We start from the raw sequence: 14,738 nt of genomic DNA, 5'->3' as shown, positions 1-14,738 counted from the left end.
TAGAAGTGAAATGTGAGTTTGGTAAACTCCCTAAAAAATTGGAGGGGTGAACTATCTTTTTCTCCGACTAGCTGTTGTATCTTTGGCGATGACGTCCCCTCACTGTCAGCGCGTGCGTGACCTGTAGCGTACGTGACGCCGCACCATCACCTCCTCTTCTCTCCTCCTCCTTTGTGCTGTTCTTCAGCTGCATCTTGTCGACCTGGTCTGGGACTCACATAGGTTTGTTTGTTGTCTTTATTTTTTGTTTTCTGAAAAATAGCACTGCTAAGTCACTAATGAGTGTACGGTTCAGGGCCTCGTTTCCTGACTTCCATACCTAATGGGACTGTCCTTCTGAATCCACTGTTAGCATTGATGCTTGGCCTGTTAGCGTGCTGGCTAGTATCTCGTGGTGCGGTCATTTGTCAGTGAGCAGTAGTTATTCAACATGTAGCAAGTTACAGAGACGATTAAGTAGACCTCTGGCACCATGTCGCATACACGCAACCTGACAGGTCACAATATTTCTCACGACAGCTGCCGTAGTCTTCTGAGGCTTATCCATTAGCTGTAGAGGGCAATGGGATGATGCTTCTGACCTCGTTGGGTGATTCACTTGGTGACTAGACTTACACATCACATTTCCAAAAAATAAAACAGAGAGAACTTAAATGTAATATGATTCAATATTTTAAAAAAAATTCAAAGCTAATAAGAAGTTCCAACACCTGTTAAATTAAGTTTATGTTTGTGTCTTACTGGGCTTCAGTGGTGTAAGGGCAGATACTGGACGAAAGATTTAGAATACACCCAAACTTAACGTGGAGGAGGAAGTAAAATTGCACTTGGGCTATTGGGATAATTGCTTCATTAGAACATGATGATAGCTTTTACTATGTAATCACATTGAGAGGTAAACTAAGACACGAGATAGATCATGTAAAGTGAATTGTCATTCGAATTGGCCAATTAGATATCGCTTTTAGACTTTCAATCAGTGTATTTGATGTCTTTAAATCACATACTGTACGTTTGTACATTTAACACCTCCTGTGGTGACTGACTGTTATTAAATTGCTGTTACCTTTATAAAATGTATATTATATATGTAAAAATCACTGTAACCATTCTGATCAACATGCCATCTCTTTTTTTTAACTCATAGGATTTGTCTATTTCCTATTTGTTTAGTCTATGTGGTAACTTCCCTTTGTCCAGCTTCTGTGGTATGTTAGCCTATGACCTTTCTGCCTCAGTGAAAGTCATTAACCTACCCAGGCATGGCAGAGTTTATCAGCAGTGGCCAAGGCACTGCGGTTTTGTGACATTACAGGTCCATATATTAAATAAAAGTGACACATTGATTAGAAGTGTAGATAGAGCCAGATACAAGCAGGACATTGGCTTTTGTTAAAAAAAAAATTAAATTATCCTTCAAAAGTTGGGAATTATATAAAGTTAAATCAAATTAGTTTTTCAAGATTCACCTTAATTATTTTATTTAACTTTGATTCAAAGAATTAATGTTAAAATTATGAATTTTGCTGTTAAAGATCATTCATTTGTACAGAAATGTGAATGTCATATTTTCTTTCAACTCTGTTGGTAATGTGCCTGAATTCCTGCTCTCACACTTAACAATACACACTCGTATGTTATCAGTAAGTCTGTTTAACTTTTTTATTTGTATAAGTGTTGCACCATTGAAAAGCCAAGCCTATGCCTTTTCTTGTGATGAGATACAGAATTTGCTCAATAGAAAAAAGAGAGGAGAGAATGAAGGCGAAGTCTGTGACCTTCACTGTACCATGAAAAAGAAAAAATGAAAAAATAAATGAGCATCAGGGAATCCAACATGTCACAGTGTCTGTTTAAATGGTGTCATTGTATTGGAATACTGGTGCAGAATGTGACACGTGCCTCCTGCCCACTGTAGTGTCAGGAATGCAGGTTTGAAAGAATGTGTCTGCAGGAATGTGTCACTGTGTGCAGCACACGTAAGGCCGAAGCTCCACCAGAGTTGTGTGTTGACAAAACATAAAGAAAGCGTTTTTTTCTTTTTCTTTCTCAACAGTGTTTCTCTGTCACTTTGAAGATAGATTTAGGTTCAAGTGCCTCATTCTCCGTCACAGCGCTGGTCATTATTTTTGTTGTCTTTGCAGAACATGGCTGTACCTCCTACCTACGTCGACCTTGGAAAGTCCTCCAGGGATGTTTTCACCAAGGGTTATGGTAAGTAACATTATTTACAGCTGTAAAAATGTGTGGGTTTTTTTTTTTCTTAAGCTGAATGCAAACAGTATTCACTTATGTAATCACTGCTCATGTTGACACTCAGTTGTGCAAGGTCTAATAAAATCCAAAAGGAGAAGGGGGACAGTGAGCTTTCAGTTTTGCAAATGAAACCGATTTCAGTCTGAAACAACCATCCCAGCAACTTCTCTTTGACACTTTAAAACAGATTATAAAATATTTTAGTTACCAGGTCAGAATACCAAATTGAGTGCACTGCAAAGTAAAGAAAACTAGAGCAAATGGTTAATGAAAATCAAAGATGACTTCTTGTTATTCCATTTAAATAAAAATTAAATCTGAAATCCTTTCTTCAGTGAGGTCGAGGGTGCAATTGGTCAGACATAAAATTACTTAGATATAAAGTTACTACTGACTACTAAGTTATAGATGTATTGGGGCTACTGACTACTAAGTTATAGATGTATTTTTGGGAAGGGGTAACATTAAATTACTTCTATTGTAATCTGGCACTAAATAGAAAATATCCGATGCATCAGCTGGTTTGGTTTATGGTTTGTTGAGAGTAGAGGAGCATACAGTTAAAGACTCCCATCCCCCATTTGTTTGGTGTATACACAAAGCTGTGTAGTGCAAATGATCACCAAACATCAGGTGTTTTATTCATAGACGTATTACCTGCGATGATGTGTGAATAAAAGTTAAAAAAAAAAAATACCTGCGATGATGTGTGAATAAAAGTTTTAAAAAAATATTGTCTGTTGCAGGATTTGGCCTCATCAAGCTGGACCTGAAAACAAAGTCTGAGAATGGACTGGTGAATGCTCTTCTGTTTTTATTAGATTATCATGCTATCACCACTGACTGCAGCTTTTCTATCACAGCTTTAAAGGCTGTTGGCCGGTTGGAATCAGACCTTATATGTGATTCATGCTGCCAAAAGGATGTCAGTGTTTTAGCAGTTGATATGAATAAGCTCTTCTCTACTTTTTATATTTCCTTGGCTTTGAAAGTGGTCCCTGTGCTAATCTAATATATGTTAAATTAGATTATAAATTCTGCAATAGGAATGTGTAATTAATGACAATGTTCTCATTAGAACTACCTGTCTGTACGAGCCTGACAATGATGATGTGATGTGCAGGAGTTTACCAGCACAGGCTCTGCCAACACCGAGACCAGCAAGGTCACTGGATCCCTGGAGACCAAGTACAAGTGGGCAGAGCACGGGCTGACCTTCACAGAGAAGTGGAACACAGACAACACCCTGGGCACTGAGATCACCATCGAAGATCAGGTCAGTGGTCGGTTTGGGATCGGGAAATGTTTTCTTTTAATAGTAATGTCTGTATTTTTTGTTGAGTTAATTGGCCTGTATTAAAGGATCTAAGTCAAATTAAATTAAAGTAAAAATCAGATTAAGATTTTATTTATGTTGTCCTTGTGATAACATCCTTCTTTCTTTCCACAGTTGGCCAAAGGTTTGAAGTTGACCTTTGATTCTTCTTTCTCACCAAACACTGGGTAAGCATGTCTTTGAATTAAATTTCCCCTATGTCTGAACCCAACCCACCCATGTTAAATGTGTGCAGTATTGTCCACATATTTCCATTACGTCTGAAAAACCAAAGGTAATAGAGTAAAGTAAAATAGAAGAAAATGTAAATAATGTGAACTGCTTCTCTGGTGATCATCACTTTTGAATCTGCCTTTTATCCATTGGTCGTTTTTGTCCAAGTTTGTACTTTGTGGGACAGTACTGTCTTGGTAAATACTCACTGATCCCCCTGTGTCCATCTGTTTACAGCAAGAAGGGTGGCAAACTGAAAACGGCCTACAAGTGCGACCACGTTAACCTCGGCTGTGACGTCAACTACGACATCAACGGCACTGCCATCCACGGTGCAGCAGTGGTGGGCTACGAGGGCTGGCTGGCCGGCTACCAGATGACCTTCGAGGCTGGCAGGAACAGGATCACCCAGAGCAACTTTGCCGTGGGATACAAGACGGACGAGTTCCAGCTTCATACAAATGTGTAAGTGCTGGAAAACTGATATCTGCTTTATCTATATGACTTTGACTGTTCTCTGTTCAGTATTTTGTGTCGGTGTTCGTTAAGTAACCTGTTTCTGAGGTCATGTCAATATCTTCTTTTTTTTTTTTTCCCCCTCAGAAATGATGGTACCGAGTTTGGTGGCTCCATCTACCAGAAGGTGAACGACCAGCTGGAGACGGCCGTCAACCTGGCCTGGACAGCTGGGAACAGCAACACTCGCTTTGGCATTGCTGCAAAGTATCAGATCGACGCTGATGCCGCTTTCTCTGTGAGGGGATTTAGCTTTTTTGACTCCCTGTTTTATTTACAGTACATCATATATAAGTCAGCCATGTTGACTTTCTGTGGTTTCTTCACAGGCCAAGGTGAATAACTCCAGCCTTGTAGGTCTGGGCTACACTCAGACTCTGAAGCCAGGTGAGTGCTTGTTCAGCAGTATATGTCGGACATGTATATTATATTGAGTGATATAAAACTACAACCTCATCTTGCTGTTTCTTCAGGCATCAAGCTGACACTGTCTGCTCTGCTGGATGGCAAGAATATCAACGCTGGAGGCCACAAGCTCGGCCTTGGCCTTGAGTTCCAGGCATAGGAGGATGAGAAGCAAACCTGTACCAACACACACAAAGTCCCTTCCTCAAACAATCCTAACTTATGTTATTAGTTAGTTAGCCTTCAAGTGATTACAGTGTCCCTTAAAATTCAGCAGAGTGTAAAGGTTTAAAAATTTCCTGCAACAATGCAACAATTTTGAAGGACCATTTTTAGGGAACATTGTATTTTCAAAATCAAAACCTCAAGTTAAAAACGCAAATATCAGAAATTAAAAAAAAAAAAAAAGATTTTGAAATGTGTAGCCACCGATGTTAAAGTAGCCTTGCGCTCATTCTTATTGGCCTCACGTTTGTATCACTCCTCTATATTTATACACAAGGCTTTATTTTGTGTTGTTTTTTTCATTCCAATGCATATATAAAAGGGAAGGTCCAAATTTGTTCAGCCCAAAATGCAGATACAGTAGGGCTCCACATTGGAGGCATACCGTTACATACTTACACCATCCGATGGTGCTGTTGCTTAGCACCAGGAAGCACTCCCCTGTCAATGGTGTTATGACTCAGTCTAGTTTTATCACTGCTGCACTGGAGACCTCTAGTGTTTGTCTGTTCACATTATACAATACGTTAAATTGTCTTGGATGCAGTTGTCAGTAGGTCAAAAGAGACACGACACCCCAGTGTGAGTGTGTTCTGTGTATTTTGTCTCACTTGTTGTTTTATGCCGTCAGTGTGATTCATGTCTTTGTTACACACACATATATATATATATAATGATATTTTAATGACAGTTTTACATATTGTAAGTCCAATATTAAGTCTTACAAAGGCTGTTGTTTTTGGTCAAGAAAAGAAGACACTAGTAGAACACATGCGGTTGAAACTCTCCGTAGGGAGGGGAAAATTACTCAGTGAAAAAGAAACGGTCGTCTTCCACAGCTGGTTATGGGACTCATGCTTGATGTACTTGACTATACTGTCATTCCATTAAATAAATAAATAACATCTTAAAACTGATTTCTGGATATTTTTTTAATTGTTTTTTGTCGCTTAATGGCGTAACAACAGTACAGTATGTGTAATTTGAAAGCTTCCTGTTTGAAAGCTAACATTTGAAAATAAGCAATAAAAGGAATTAACTTACATCTGTAAGATGACTAATTTTTTTTTCATTTTTTTAGTGCTATGTAGATAATGTAAAGGGAATTACAACATTAACATCACCAAAATCTCTACAGCCACTTCTTTCAAGTTCAATAAACATTTATGTTTGCCATTGTCTTTCCCTGCAGACAGGAGTCATTTACAAAATGTTTAAAAAACAGACTACAAGACTAGTTTTACAAGTATGGGTACAGGTGCAGGGTTTTTTTTTTTCACACTGGGTGTTCACAACTGAACAAGAACAACAGTACAGTATGTGTAATTTGAATTTGAATTATAATCATTATTCCTCTGGCAACAACTGTGCACTCTTTGAATTATAATCATTATTCCTCTGGCAACTACTGTGCACTCTTCAATTTTGGAAACATGACGAGTTATGAAATCCTAATTAACGTAATTAACAAGTAATATGATCTGTTTATTCTAAAACTTGAGTTTAACTCCACTTCACAATTTTCAGCATAACTATTAAAATGCTTATGCATGATATGCGCGAGACCTTTTTACAGGTTTGGGGTATCTATTTTTATTTATAATAATTGCATTCCTACTTGTAAAGTAAAAAGTAAGTACACTTCTGACACACAGATATGTTAAAATATGACATATTAAAAAATTCTCGCCAACTTTTACTGCTGTAAGTAAACGTTTAACTCTTGCTCTAAACTGTAATAATAATAAAACAATTAACTCCATAGAACTAGTAAAACCAGTGACGTGTACCTGACGTATGTTCTGACTAATGGTGTCTCTGTGTAGCCACACCAAGCCGCGCCTCCTCAGTTACTCGCGCATCAACATGGCGACGTGCAGGAACATGGAGCACAGCAGGGGAAAAATTTCTGCCCTTTTCCTGGTGATTCTTGTCCAACTGTTTGTCGGTATCGTCCTGTCATTCCCGGTGAATATTACAGGTAGGTTGTAAACGTTAAACGTATCTGAAAGAACGGTTTTTCAAACAAACGAGACTGTTAATGAACGAGCTAGCCACAGGCTAAAGTTGCAGGTAACCTAGTAGTGAAGCCTAGGAGCAACAACGTCAACGAAGGAAGCCAAAGAGTCAGTGATAGATTAAAAAACCGTTTACAGTTAAATTGTTAAACAATCTGACCAAACGTATAATCATTTTAAATTGAGTCAGAATTAGTCCTCAAACGGGTTTAAATTGAGTCAGAATTAGTCCTCAAGTCTTAGTCTAGTATAGTAGTTCTAAATTATCAACTGGCTTTTAATATCAAGCAAATAACCTAACACGTTCGTGACGCACGTCGTATATTTAAATTGGAAAATACCAACATTATTTATTTATGAATAAGAGATTAAATAACTATGTTACTTATGTACCTATGTAAACTTATTTGTAATTTTAGTACAAATATGAAAATGTCGTTTTTTGAGCAACCAAACAGAGCAGTGTTTCTGTATGAAAATAAAAATATATGTGTAAATATATTATGCGTGAAAATGTAACGTTTAAAAAGTCGGAAATTAAACCCGACTCACCGTGTCTGGATTTGACGAAGTCGTGTATTTTCTTAACAGCTTCAATCTGCCCAGGTTGAGTAGAGCTAAGTTACATTTACTAACAGTTACAATTTATTTTCAATTATGTATATTTTACCTATTAACGTCAAGTTAGTCATATAGTTTCAATAGTTTCTGGCATGGTTCTCCTTTCAAGAACCAGTGTTTCTTGTCTTAAACTTCTGTCAGGACCAGTGTAACTTGAATCTTCTGCTATGTGACAGCCCTCAGGTGTTGCCTAGGTTAAGTGTTTTGTGATCTTGACTGGGTCCAGATGCTTCCATCATGTAACCGAGGTGTTAATTACAGCCTGTCAGGCCCTGCGGCTCATCATAGAAACCTCACTTAGTAGTTGAAGGTTAAGGAAAGTCCAAAGTTGTAAAACCGTTTTTATTAGCACAGGACTTTGACTGAAGGTGTACATTGAACCACGTGTTTTGCTTCTTAACTTATTGAAGTCCATTGAGATAAAAGTAATTGAGATAAAAAGTATCAAGTTCTTCACATGTTCTTTATCGGCTTATTCATCTGGTCCAATGTTTTTTGTTGTTTTTTTAAAAATCAAAGTTAACAGCAGTGGAACTGGCAGAATGTTTGTAGAGGCCAGAAACATCCTAAAACCTGTTTAAGAATACGTACACTTAAATAAAAGTAGTCCTTTGTTTACACCCAGTTAGACAGGTGTTGTGTGGTTGTCAACAGTGTGTCCCTTGTGTTCTTGTTCATGTTCTGTTGTCTCCCTAATGTCCCAATCACAGAGTATTATCTAAGAAAATATCTGTATTCGCTCTTACAATATTATAACTTTGGTGGCCTGAAGTAAGAACAGAACCTGCTTTTGACATTTTCTTTCTGAACTATTTAACCACAGCTTTTAAACTGTGTTTACACTTAATACATGTTGCATTAATATAACAGATTTAGAGATGTAATGCCTCCGATGCCCTTTTACTTAAGTTCTTCTGTGCTTTTTTATTTACAATCTGGGTGGAGAACATTATTTGAACAGAGGGTGGATTGTATTCTATTGTAACCTTACTTGACAGACAGTTTTTTTTCACAGTCATTTTGCGCATTAAACATGACTTGCATTTTTCAAATCTGTATCACTCTTATGTTGTGACAGTTTTTGAGTGAGACTCAGCTGCAAAGTGAAAATTCTCAATTTCCCCACTTGCAATTTGATGTGAAAAAGCCCATGGCTGTTGCTGCCTGCCACAAAGATCTCCTGTTCGTTGATGATTATTTATGCTGCCTGTGGCCCATGTGTATGAATAGTACCCTTTGTTCTCATGTGTTGGTCCCGCTCTGAGGCTTCAACTCCTTGGCGTTATCCTCCCATCCTTAGCAACGCCTCCCGGTCCCACAGGATTGAATAATGTTGACACATACTGCTTAAATGGTGTCGTTGATTCAGTGGGGTTGGCCGCATGCATGCAAATAATTTTAGCTCTTCGGCTGTGGCTTTATTGTAGAGCTCATGAAGAATTTTTTGAAAAGTTTCTTAATTCTTTTTTAATTAGACAATGTTTTATACTGCAGACATTATAGTATGGTTATTACACCACTCAGTGAGACATGTACCAACATCTGGGCAAAAAACCCCAACACTGTCATTGTTTTCTCTCAAATTTCATTCAAATTCTAAAGCATTTATATTAAACACAAAACCTCCTTTTCTAAAATTTTTTTTTTTTTTCTAATAATGATTTGAGCCAATATGCTGGTTAAAGTACAGAAATGTGGTCAAGACATTAACTTGCGGACAAAAGTTGTAGACTGAATCAGCTTCAGATATTTTTTATAAACCAATAAAGTTAAGCTTCAGTTAAATGATGAAAGTGAAAATGGTCTAATAAATGCCTTCTACCAACGTGTAAATGCGGTGCAGTGTAATTTGGTCATTACAAATAATTACAACAAATTACCAGGAATCCTGGTTATATCTAAATGAATGTGATGACATGGTATATGATAGAAGGACAACAGACAGTCTTGTATTGTTAATTACGGTTATTGGCAGAGGTCAGAGTTTGTGGGAAATGCTTGTTAACAGAGAAACAGCAAGACTTAGGAGAAACTGCTGTTTAGTGCAGTTGTACACAGCAGAGGCAGCTGAAAGATTTATGGCTTTACCCAGTTGTGTTTAAATACTTGTTCTGCCATTCACATAGGAGTTTCTGTATCATGCTAAGGAACATCTGTTAAAAGAGTGAAAACTTTAGGTTTAAGTTGTAATTTTACTTACTTTATTTGAAAATTTTCTATATAATTTTCTATATATAATGGTTCAAAGCAGGCTGAATTAACACCTGCTATGTTATTAATGTTGTATTTTTCCATCAGCTTTCTATTAGGTAACCAAATGCTGACTTTTTTTTTTTTTTTGACAGAACCATTAGGAAACAGTCAACAAGAAGTTTTGCCCCAAAATCTGACTAGTCTGGAGGAACCAAATCCCACAAGTCCTAAATCGCCTGTAACCGAAACAGATCCTGCAAACAAAACAGCTGCAGATGAAGGTAAGATGCACGGGATCTCCGTCATTGATTCCTCGCTTCAAGGAGAGAACACACTAAATGAAAGCAGTCCCGCTGCAGCAGCGGACCAAGATGACACAAAGGTTTCCACCACAGCACCTACTACTACATCTGGCACAACCTCAACCAAACCAGGTGAAGAATTACCAGGGCTCAACAAACCAAACTCGGAGCAGGACACTGATGCAGAGCCAGTAGATGACAAGAACAAAGAGAAGGGAGATCAAATTGATATGGACCGTTTCCTCTATGATGATGATGAAGAAGAATCCGATTACGAGGAAAGCAACTTGGATAGCTTTGATGAAAGTGACGATATTGGAGCTGAATTTAACAATGATGATCTCAAAGACCTTTCGGATTTGCAGCAAGGCAGGATAGAGGAGCCTGCATTCAAGAAAGGAAGCTACAATGCAGAAGGGGAGGAAGACTCACACTTTTTCTTCCATCTGGTCATCCTGGTTGTCCTAGTGGCCTTCATCTACATAATGTACCACAACAAGAAGAAGGTGAGTGCCACTAATGGAAACAATTATACTGCTTCTCTGGTTAATATTGCGAGCTTCATTTATGCTCCCTTTATGTATGTACGTTACATAGAGAAGTCTGTATCAATCATAAATGCCCACATGTCTCGTGTTTGGCAGGGTGGTTACAAAAGAAACAACTACTGAAACCACTATGTTTCAGTTGATGGTGGTGGAGATCTGGATAAACTAACTAACTGGATAAACTCACTTGCTTTTAGTTCTTAGTTGAGACAAAGGCCTGTGTGAAATACCAGAATTCTACAAAGAAAAGCTTACTGATGAAAACACCACCTACAGAAAACTTTACACTTTAAGTGGAGGCTATAAAAGACAAAGCTTTGTTATTTTCACAATGAAGTAATTCATTATTTCTCTGAATTTATTCAATCTCACAGCCTCTCAACCACTCAGTCAGAGTCCTACCTTCATGTTTTGCTCTTTTTTTGAAGATTGTTCTCTTGACCCAAACACGGCGATGGAAGGAAGGCTTATGTTCCCGTAGCAACATAGAGTATCACCGTCTGGATCAGAATGTCAACGAAGCCATGCCGTCCCTCAAAATGACCCGCGACTACGTTTTCTGATCCGCACTCCAGCAAGGACGAATGCTGAAGACCTTTTCAGAGCTCGTGGGCTTTCTTTCCTGGCCAGTTGCACTGACATAATGCTGTGCTTCGTTATGATTGATGCTTTCTCTCTTTCTCCCTCCTGGGGCCAACATTGAAAAACAGTTTGTCTGCATTTCTTTTTTCCTTTTTTTTACTGTTTTTCATATTAGTTATATTTCATCATAATTTCTAATAAGTTTTATAACTGTGTAACCCCTTGGGATTGGATGTTTTGGATCGTAAGTGGTCATATATTTTGTATTTATTTCTCGTTGCAGTCTAGTTTCCTCCTTGCCAAATGTGATTTGTTAATCAGTAGAAGGGTGGACAAGGTTGTAATAAAGGCTATTCTCATTCTGTATTGTTAATCAAAATGTGAATGTTTGAATCAGAAGAAAATCAAAATAGAAACTGATTTAAAGACATTGATGCACATGTCAAAATACAGGCATCCCTGACTTTTCTGACTCAACTGGTGTCAGCTTTTTTGATTCAAGTGTGGTTGAAATATATGTTTATTTGTATTTCAAATTATTTTAAAAGATTTATTCATTTTATACGCATATCCACATAAAATAACAACGCTTTTTCCTTTTATGGGAAAATGATGCTGTTCATTTAGCACGGGGGCGACAGGGATGATTTTCTGTGCTTTAGCCATTTAAATTGAACTGCAGATTCTGAAGTTGGTCAGAATGTACTTAGAATGAACTCAACGTAGTATTTCACGGAAATAAAGCCACACTGTAAGGGACATAGCTGAATAATCAGTTCAATTCACGTTTTGGAATGTGAGGCTTGAGCCACACCGGTACACAGGCTATTGATTGTTTTCCTTGACTTTCACATGATCACCTCCCTGGCTTACAAAGGTGTGTGTGTTACAAAAGCAGTGATGCTTATTAAGGAATGGCCAGAGGCCAAGGTGGCGCTAACTGTAAGCTGACTACTGCTGTTACTGCCCTTACTGCCAGTGCACACCTATGTGAAAATGACCGCTTCTGTTGCAATATGATACGATTTCAGCCCTCAAAACTTTTTGTAAAATCAAAATTATAGCTGTAGCTTCAATTCTGTGAAATACGATAATTTATGAAAAAAGAGATTTATTTTCGAACTTCCTTCCTTTACCACCTGTTTACATTTACCTAGTCCTGTACGGAAACTCTTTTCTTACTACTGTCTAGATTTTGCTATGCAGAAATCCTGGGCTTTTTTTCTTTCTTCGTTTTATGACTTCGGTGAAGTCTTTATAATCCTTGTGTTGTCTTTGGTGTGGCAGAAATGTTGTGTCCTCTCCTGGTACGTTTAACTGTCACGTGTGTCCGTCACATGATCTTCCCTGTGTCTTCATGTTCTCACGAGCACCGGATGAAAACCTTTTCTCTTCTCGCTCTTCTGCTTTCTCATGCCTTCATTTGAATCCACTCCATTTCCATACGAGGGACACTATGTAATAATGCGATGTTTTGCACTGTGATTTTTCTGTCACATGACTTTGAAAATGAGTGAGGGAGGTGTCCTGTGTCCAGGTGATGGATCTTGCAATCAACTGTAGAATATGTACAATCTCCTTTTGGTCAATAAAGCACAACTTGGTAAAAAGTTCATACCACATGTCATTTATTTATCCCAGGTGGGGAGCACCGGTCTGTTGGCCTTCCTGAATGTTTTACTTTCCCCTCTTCACACTTTGACTTTATAAGGCTCAGAAGTTGGTGCTGCCTAGCATGAGCTGGTTAATAGTTAAGGCCTAATTAAAACCAGCAGAGCCAGTCTTTCTGTCTCACTGCAAGAATCCATTAATCAACACCACACTGACATCTACAGCACCTTTTAGTGAAGTATGAAGCAGCTGTAGTAGGGTGTGAATGTTAAACATTCATGACTTTCTATGTGATTCTCCTGTATGACATGAACCTACAATACACCCCCCGCACAAATGTAACATAAACGATTTGACCACAGGGAGGCAGTATATACACACAAATAATTACATCACTACATTACATTACAGCTGCAAACGTCCAGGTTTTCGTATTTGTTGCTTAACAAATGAAATGAGAAAATGGAATGAGTCACATCCCAGCTGGAGCAGCAAGGAAAATAAAATTCCAGCCCCTATTTCAGGGCTTTATCCTATGTCTGCACAGAGAATGGCAACAAAATCAGAGGACTGTGTTGGAAAAACACAAAACACTTTGGCACTTTTTATGTACCATTACCCAGCATCCCTCCTAAACACCACGCAGAGGAAACCTTAGTCTGTGTATCCTATATAGTATGAATTGTTTAGTGTCTCTCTCTCTCTCTGTCTCTCTAATACACACACACAAACACACACTCCACTGAGCTGGAAAGTCAGAAAAAACAAATGTATAACAATTCCGCCACGACATAGTACAGTTTGACAAAGAGAGAGAGAAAGAGAGAGAGAGAGCGTTCTACTTGAATGTACTCCCTAGAAGAGTTGTCTGTCCTTTTAACTGCAGTACAAAACAAATACATTTCAACACGATGTCTGCCAATAAAGGTATTTTAACCAGTATCATAGTATTCATATTATTATAATTCTATTACGTATTATATTATATTTTTACCTAAACAAAGAAATAAAGCAATTAAAAATGGGTTTAAAATATTTATTGCTGATCTGTGTCAACAGGTTGTGCTCTCGATACTGTTGGACGTTGCTAAAGCGTAAATGTCTGGTGTTTTCGATTGCAGGTTTAATCTGTCTACATCAGGGGTGTCAAACAAAATTTGGTTTCACGGGCCGCGTACAACCTAATTAGAGTTCAAGTGGGCCAGACCAGTGCAACTATAACATAGTTAACTATAAATGACAATAAGTCTATGTTTTTCCCTATTGTTTTAATGCAAAGAGGTATATTAGAAATTCATTATTATTAGTATGTATATAATTAAATGAACATGAAGCGTTTGTGTTTTAAAAAAAAAAATTTAGAAATTCATGTGGGCCAGATTGAACATCTTAGTGTGTCGGTTTTGGCCCGCGGGCCGTATGTTTGACAGCCCTGGTCTATGTGCCAATATATGCCTGGGCTCAACACTCCAACACCAAGTTACTCCTGATTGCTGTCTTGGCAGCATGGAATGTGGTGTTAGTCAATAGTCTGTTGGTCTTTTAAATGCATTTAATAAAAGTCAAAGATGGAACATCCACAGGCTGCGAGATAACAAGATGCTGATATTTCCTTGCAGTTATTTGTGCAGATCTGTCTGAGGGACGGCACAGAATGAAACCCACCAGCTGGAAAATCACACAACTGCTCCCAGTCACTGAGGGGTGTAAATCCTGACAATGGTTATCCAGTGGCTTTGGAAAAGGGTTTTTTATCCTCTGTGAGGAATTGAATCCTGGGGAAAAAAATAAAATGTTTTCCACCAAAAAGCAATATTTTTAAGGTCACTTTTTCCTCGCCAAGCCTTTGCTTTTATAGAAAATTAAATGTATATTTTAATTTCCAGCCAAAACACAGGCAATAATAAAAAAT

The 14,738-nt window shown here is 38.0% G+C and overlaps 2 protein-coding genes across 2 annotated transcripts; both read left to right on the top strand.

Moving 5' to 3' along the window:
• The first annotated feature begins 70 nt into the window (after positions 1-70).
• Positions 71-5,868, top strand: vdac1 (voltage-dependent anion channel 1). The gene is made up of 9 exons (XM_008332315.3): positions 71-222; positions 2,145-2,214; positions 3,003-3,052; positions 3,380-3,532; positions 3,707-3,759; positions 4,043-4,270; positions 4,409-4,559; positions 4,651-4,708; positions 4,795-5,868. The coding sequence occupies exons 2-9, from the start codon at positions 2,148-2,150 to the stop codon at positions 4,884-4,886; spliced, it is 852 nt and encodes a 283-aa protein (XP_008330537.1). The 5' UTR covers positions 71-222; positions 2,145-2,147; the 3' UTR covers positions 4,887-5,868.
• An 897-nt stretch (positions 5,869-6,765) lies between these two features.
• On the top strand, positions 6,766-12,830 carry c19h5orf15 (chromosome 19 C5orf15 homolog). Its single transcript, XM_008332314.3, has 3 exons — positions 6,766-6,932; positions 9,936-10,591; positions 11,062-12,830. The coding sequence occupies exons 1-3, from the start codon at positions 6,818-6,820 to the stop codon at positions 11,194-11,196; spliced, it is 906 nt and encodes a 301-aa protein (XP_008330536.1). The 5' UTR covers positions 6,766-6,817; the 3' UTR covers positions 11,197-12,830.
• Positions 12,831-14,738: the final 1,908 nt, after the last annotated feature.

This window comes from Cynoglossus semilaevis, chromosome 19 (assembly GCF_000523025.1).
Source record: "Cynoglossus semilaevis isolate Cse_v1.0 chromosome 19, Cse_v1.0, whole genome shotgun sequence".
Taxonomy (NCBI): Eukaryota; Metazoa; Chordata; class Actinopteri; order Pleuronectiformes; family Cynoglossidae; genus Cynoglossus; species Cynoglossus semilaevis.
This window is presented reverse-complemented; position numbering and strand designations above follow the sequence as displayed.